The 7,636-nt window shown below is 42.1% G+C and overlaps 1 protein-coding gene across 1 annotated transcript in view; it reads left to right on the forward strand.

The window, feature by feature from the left end:
* Positions 1-7,430, forward strand: part of LOC123180767 (protein trichome birefringence-like 25) — a 10,232-nt gene extending 2,802 nt beyond the window's left edge. The window contains exons 2-3 of the mRNA XM_044592900.1: positions 5,101-5,378; positions 6,351-7,430. Coding sequence (XP_044448835.1) covers positions 5,101-5,378; positions 6,351-7,133 — 1,061 coding nt within the window. The 3' untranslated portion in view covers positions 7,134-7,430. The remainder of the gene's footprint in view (positions 1-5,100; positions 5,379-6,350) is intronic.
* The last annotated feature ends 206 nt before the right edge of the window (positions 7,431-7,636 follow it).

Raw genomic sequence — 7,636 nt, forward strand, 5'->3', positions numbered from 1 at the left:
TTACCTCACGGTAGATTTTCTTGCTCCATCGTCTTCCTGGAAAGGAAAAAAAAACTATCAGTCCAGCTCCGAGTCTCCATTGCTGCCAACAAATGTGAAGTTGTACAAGGCTTAGAGGGAGAGGGCGACGCTTCCGTGCGCATCCGCCGCCCAGCTTGATGGGCAACGGAGTTCCAAGCTCCGCCTCGTAACCCGTGGTTGAGATGCTCGCCTTTAATTTGTTAAAATGAGACGGCAACAAGGAGTGGCGCACTATTGTGAGGAGGGGAAAGACAAGCCGCGAGGGCGCCGAGCAGGATGTGCGGTGGTGTAGCGTGGGGGTGAAATATAATTTTGGACTACCTGCGTGTAATGATAGAAAGGACCACCTCTGAGTGGAATTGGCAAAAAAGACCACCAGCCCCGTGGCGGCAAGTACGGCGACACGCGGCGTGGCTGTGGCGGCAGCACTGTTCATTCACTGGGATGAGCACAATACACGCACTGGGAGTTGATGAACAGTGCATGAACAGGTTGCCGCCACAGGCTGTGGCGGCAAGCATTCTGTGTCGTTTGCCGCACTTGCTGCCATGGGGCAGGTGGCCTTTTTTTTGCCAATTCCATTCAGAGGTGGTACTTTCTGTCATTACACTCATACAGGCGGTCTACAACAACAACAACCAAGCCTTTAGTCCCAAACAAGTTGGGGTAGGCTAGAGCTGACACCCATAAGATCTTGCAACCAACTCATGGTTTTTGCACATGGATAGCAAGCTTCCACGCACCCCTGTCCATGGCTAGTTCTTTGGTGGTACTCCAGTCCTGCAGATCTCTCTTTACGAACTCCTCCCATGTCAAGTTCGGTCTACCCTGACCTCTCTTGACATTATCAGTACGCATTAGCTGTCCACTATGCATTGGAGCTTCTGGAGGTCCTTCCTTGTGTGGCCACACATCCATCTCAACATGCGCATCTCCACCACACCTAACTGTTGAACATGTCGCCTTTTAGTTGGCCAACACTCAGCACCATACAACATTGCGGGTCGAATCGCCGTCCTATTGAACCTGCCTTTTAGCTTTTGTGGCACTCTCTTGTCATAGAGAATGCGAGAAACTTGTCGCCACTTCATCCATCCGGCTTTGATTCAATTGTTCCACATCTTCATCGATATCTCCATCCTTTTGCAACATTGACCCCAAATATCGGAAGGTGTCCTTATGTGGCATCTGCCCATCAAGGCTGACCTCCTCCTCGTGCCTAGTAGTACTGAAACCGCACCTACTTGGTTTTAGTCACATATGCCCGTGCGTTGCAACGGGAGATAAAATAGTATGCATTTAAAGTCAGTGAGAGTTATATGTGCAAGCAAAACCCTGTATGCACACGAAAAAGGAACATTGAGCTTCTCGGTTTCGCCGCGTGTGAAGGAATCAATCCGCTATTTTTCCATTCATCGATCAAGGGCATTTAAAATTTATGTTCCGTTATTGTACGCCAGATAAGGCCCATGAGTTATTCAATCTACTCTTCCTTTCAATCATTTCAATCGAGGGGATTTTAAGGTATGAAGTTTCTGAATATTCTAGGAAACATGAACAATTTTTTAAATCCTGAACACTTTTTTGAAAATTATGTACACTTCCGAAAAAACACGAACAAAATATGAAAGGGAACATCTTTTAAAATTCATAAACATTTTCTGAAAACACCAACTTTTTTATAAAAACATGAACATTATTTGAATTTGTGAACATTTTTTTAAAACGGGAATATTTGTTGAAAAATTCATAAGATTTTTAGAAAATGTGTATCTTTTATACATGAACATTATTTTAATTTCGAAATTTCACTAAAACATGAATATTTTTTAATTTGGAGCATTTTTTGGAATGCCATTTTAAAAAAAATCCCGAACAATTTTGTAAAACCATAATTTTTTATAAGAAAATGCGCAACTTTTTGCAAGTTCCGAATATTTTTAAAAATAACAACAAAATTTTGGAATTCTGAACATTTTCCAAAATTTGTTTTTTAATTCTGAACGTTTTTTGAGAATTTTTAATTTACGAAATAAATTATAAAATAAAATTAAACTTCGAAAGGAAAAAAAGATAGGGAAAGGAGAATAAAAATAGAAGTAAAACACAGAAAAAAAAGAAAAATGGGCCAGCCCATTATTGGTTGTCCTGTGCGACCTCCGACTATTTGTCGCCCTGTGCGAAAAATAGAGTTTTCCCAGCTGCGTGGGCAGAAAAATAAGTGGGCTGGCTTCGCTGGGCCACGGCGCGCGGCCCACGTACGGAAATTATATTTCTAGCACACAAATGCATAAGAATTTAGTACCACCTCGGGTAGAAAAAATAAATCTTTTTGGCGGTGAACGGATGAAAAAATTGGCGAAACGCACCTTGCTTTATTAGTAGGGTAGGTATAGATATAGACTAAGTCTAAAACCTTCCGACTCCAAGGTTTGTCTCCATAGCTCTAACTTCCTATTAACCCTGTCTGACTATCATCGACTAGCACCACATCATCCACAAAGAGCATACACCATGGTATATCTCCTTGTATATCCCGTGTGACCTCATCCATCACCAAAGCAAAAAGATAAGGGCTCAAAGCTGACCCCTGGTGCAGTCTTATTTTAATCGGAAAGTCATCAGGTGGTCTAAAATGCCAAAAATTCTCATGGCTGACCATAGGTGGGGCCAGCATTAGGTGCGCGGGGCTAGTCCAGAGCCTGCAGCCTGAGACTTGTCTAGTTATTAGAATTATTATAAGATGGGAAAGAATCATAGTTTGTTAGGGAACATTCAGAGTTTTGCCAGGAAAGGGTCTGATCCAACTTGGGGATCAAGTAGATGTCGTCCATATAATGGACAGCGTGTAAGCCTTAGGGGCATCAATCAATCTATAAGGAAAACCAGAAAACGGAGGTTCACCTCCACCAACCCTCTCGCCCACCTCTCCACGCCATGGCACAGCAGCCTCCTCACGACTACGCTCTCTGGAGCTTGGGTTGTGACATCCACCTGATATCCAAGCAGTCCATCTAGAATCCGATATCCTAAAGATACTTTTCAGGGTTGCACTGAAATGAAGTTTTCATCGGATACATTGCCTTTAACACTGTCATTTGCCTTAACTGATCTGCCTAATCATATTTTTGTGTATGAACTGCCAAATTTAGTAGCGCATAGGCAGTTGTTTCGTCAATTAATTAGTGCTTACCCGTCGTGGTGCCTCACAAATAAGAACATCTTGGGAGCAACGACAGGTTTCCTATGTTTTGGAATACTAAATTGCACCTCGGGTACAAACAACTTGTGAGTCGTATGCATACAGGTCACATGACTTGAGAATTGCTCATTTGTGTCACTAATCTTTGTTGGAGTGGATAATCCAATAAGTGATTCCCAACGCTATGTACACCAAGCTGTGCCCTGATTACCCTTGTTTCTCTCATGCAGTTGGCTAGATATAAAAGTGTTTTCTGTTATACATGTTGTGCGTCTAACAGTGTATTTAAGCCACTCTTTAAGTGTTCATTACATTGTGTGTTCCATCCTATTCTAGTTTCTCACAATCTTGTTGGTGCACTTTGCTTTAAAGTCCCACCACGTGGCAAAGGAAGACACATTTGGCACTGACTGGGATGCCCTGCCAGCTTTTTATCCAGATAGGGTATGGCCCTGCCCTCTCCATTGGTTGATGCGCGCAACCAATTTTTAGCAAAGTTTAATCCTTACAAAAAGAAAAAACCCCGAAAAACAAGCAACTCCGAAGGGCGTTTGCCAACCAAAGAGCAACAGGATTAACAGCTACAACTTGTGCGACATCAATCCTATTACTTTTTTTTCTGATAAAACATCAATGCTATTTCTAGGCAACATATTTGTTGAACAAAGAGCGTGCTACCATTTCCAAATGGCTGCACCCAGAGTCCAGTGAAACCCGTGCCTCCACACAGTGCAGTAAGCACCACCTATGGGTCCAATGTTTATCCTGCAAAAAAAAGAAAAAAAAATGAAATTGGAAACATTTTTCTTGTTAAAAATAAAACCATTGCAGCAGTTCTACATAGCCCAACATAAAGCACTCACTTCCACCCGCATCAGAGCCTTAATTTGTCTATTTACCCAATTTAACAAGTTCTCTTGAGATAGAGGTTGGAGTGGGTAGATTAAAAGCCGCAAAAAGAATACGCCAGATTAGGCGCGTCAGGGGGGGTTTAAACCACAAAAACAATACGCCGGCTTGACTGCCTAACTTTAGCTTGAAAAAGGAAAATTATTTCCTATCCTCTCTCTGTGTTTCATCCTTGTCCACACTTTCACATGATAAATAACCTAGTACAGCAGCTTACGATATCCAAGAGAAGAGTTAATGGATGTTGCTGGTAACATTTCCTTGTGGCTAGACCGTTCGAGACAATAAGCGCAGCAAGCAAATGACCTTGATGTTGGTGACAAAAAGCGGAGCAAGTGAAGAATGCTGTAGCAAGGATGAAGGTGTTTGTGACCTTCATGAGCGCATGGACGATAACCTTTCATGAGCATTCATAGACTCTCACCTGCACGGTGATGACCTTCACCAGCACATCAAGACAACCTTGCCACTACGAAGATGCTGTGCCACGATGAGCATGTGGCCTTGCGTCCTGATGTATGGGCAAGTTCCACGGGTGGTCTTCAGGAAGAGCAGTTTTGGTTAATTTCAGATCAAATCTTTTAGTTTCTAACTTTCTATAAGGAATTTGGAAGCGATCATTTTCAGATCCAATAATTTTCTTGCCGAAACAGAGAGAGAATCAGGGGTACCGATTTATTTTTTATTCTTTTGGAAAATAAAAGCAAGCATAGCCTAGAGAATCAGGGGCAGTTAGTACCAGGTGCCTTCTATTGCCATGTTTTCAGGTTTTCGCAAAATGGACAAGATTAATGACTCAGTGGAGCAGTTCTCAGTTTCTGTTACCTGAATGCACCCGCCTCACTACTCTTTTACCTAAGGATTTACTCTCTTGGAAATCTGAAAGAAGAAAAAAAACGTTTTAAGCTGAATTGCTTATTTCTGCACTTTTCTGATTTCCAGAATCTGACGTGGATATACTTGCATAGGAAAATGTGACCTTTTCAATGGAGAATGGCTACCAAATCCCTCTGGCCCAGCCTATACAAATTCAAGTTGTCGATTTATTGATGATCACCAAAATTGTATGAGGAATGGTAGACCAGACACTGGATATCTTCACTGGAGGTGGAAACCTTATGAATGTGATTTGCCACCGTTTGATGAAATTAGATTTCTAGGTGCTATGAGGAACAAAGCATGGGGCCTTATCGGTGACTCCATTCTTCGTAACCAAGTTCAGTCCTTGATATGCCTTCTGTCTAAGGTAAATTATACCACATTACATGACTCCTCCTTTTAATTATCAATTTGTCACACTGAAGTGCTGCTGTTAATGCTTACTTGAAGCATCATGCTCGTATCTGTATTTTCTTATTTTTTATGTTTAAATGCCCTAAAAGGAAATTTTGTTTCTCCTCATTAGGAGACACTCCCTCTGTTCCTAAATATAAGGTGTATTATTTTTTAAGAAAGTCAAATTGCCTAACTTTGACCAAGTTTATATACAAAAATATCAATGTCTAGAATACCAAATCATTGTCACTAGATTCACCATGAAATATATTTTCATATTTTATATTGTTAGTATTGTAAATATTTATATATTTTGCTATAAAGTTGGTCAAACATAGACAATGTTTGACTTTTTGAAAAACTAATACACCTTATATTTAGGAACGGAGGGAGTACTACAATTGGAGGATCATACACTGAATTATGCTATGATACGTAACCCCCTAAACTATTGTATTCCGTAGTATCCAGAGCAGTTCACCCCTGGCCAGTTTCTCTAATGCAAGATCGCTTCTGAAATTTTGAAAATATCTGAAGAGAATCTTGTATGTAGGTTGTGACGTGAGGTTTATGCATGTAAATCTTTGTTTGAAAGTATATGGTCATTTATCTGTGCAAAAAAATGTAGCATATTTACTTTATTTTTGCACAGATTGCAGTTATATTTTGTAACCAATTTTACACACATAGGCTGACATATTGATAGTTTATGGATTCAAATGAGCCCAAAAAATGTTTGAAGACGAATGTGAATGATGCCAGTAGTTTAGCATCAAAAGTGGTGTTTTTTCTCATATTTATAAATTGTGTGCACTATTTGAATGTACTTCTAGTTGGGTTAGAACAACAATGCATTACTTATGTAACATGCCTCTCCCCTCTATACCTTGCATTTGTAGTGGTATAGTATCCTTATTATTGGACCTGCTTGCTGTTTATTTAGGCTGATGAACCTGTTGAGGTCTACCATGATAAAGAATTCAAAAATAGGAGATGGCACTTCCAATCATACAACTTCACTGTGTCCCTCGTTTGGGCTCCCTTCCTCGTCAAATCAGAGGTTTTTGAAAATGAGAATGGCGAGTCCACTTCCGAGATCCAGCTTCACCTTGACATACTTGAACCAACCTGGATAAGTCAGTACGAGAGGTTTGACTATGTTGTGATTGCCGGTGGACAATGGTTTCTTAAGACTGCGGTCTACTGGGAGAGTGGTAAGGTGTTAGGCTGTCATCATTGCCAGGACAAGAACCTAACTGAAGTCGGGTTTGAGCACTTGTATCGCAGGACTTTACAAGAGGTACTCAAATTCATCTCCTCGGCGCACCATAAGCCAGTTGTCCTCTTCAGAACCTGGGCGCCTGATCACTTTGAGAATGGCGAGTGGTTCAGCGGCGGAACCTGTAACAGGGTATTGCCTTACAAGAAGGGAGAGTACGGTGGGAAATACATGGAACATATCATGAGGGGGATTGAGCTTGAGGAGTTCAACAAGGCCGTAACAGCGGCCAATAGCTCAAGGGACGCGGTGAAACTGAAGCTCTTGGACACTTACAGCATTTCGTCCATGAGACCTGACGGCCATGCTGGTCCTTACAGGATGTTCCATCCATTTGCACAGGGCAACAAGGATGGCTCATCGGTTCAGAATGATTGCCTGCATTGGTGCGTGCCAGGGCCCATCGACGCCTGGAACGATCTGATTATGAAGCTAGTTCTCAACTGATGAAACCTCTAGATCTCGCGCTCCTTGCTGACCAAGAGTTGTAGGGCTGGTTGTGGGCCAAGTTGGCAACCTCGATTCGGGGTTTAGTTCCTCGCATGCTAGTTTAGCAGGAAGTAGTAGTCGATTCTCAAAAAAAAAAGCAGGAAGTAGTAGTAGTCAAGAATATATAGGTGCGTACATTATAGTTTGGATGGTGTGAACTGGCCGCTCGTTCTTGGATGTGTCTGGTTGGCACACCTCGTCCTTCTGAGAAATGTCAATGCGTTTGGATGCAGTAGCATTGATTTCTCGTGCAAATACCGGAGTTAAAACTTCATGTGGTTGGTTTAAGATACTAGACCCCGCGAGTCAAGAATTATAGAGTTGTATCGAGCACCCCTACTGTCTCCCGATGGCAGCGGGTAGGGTGTGACGCCGGTACAATAATTCTATTGTCAGCGCACGACCTGCCTTGACAGCCACGACCAAGGGGGCTACCACCGGCAGCGAGCCACACTGCCAAC

The sequence above is a fragment of the Triticum aestivum genome, chromosome 1D (assembly GCF_018294505.1).
Source record: "Triticum aestivum cultivar Chinese Spring chromosome 1D, IWGSC CS RefSeq v2.1, whole genome shotgun sequence".
NCBI classification, from domain to species: Eukaryota; Viridiplantae; Streptophyta; class Magnoliopsida; order Poales; family Poaceae; genus Triticum; species Triticum aestivum.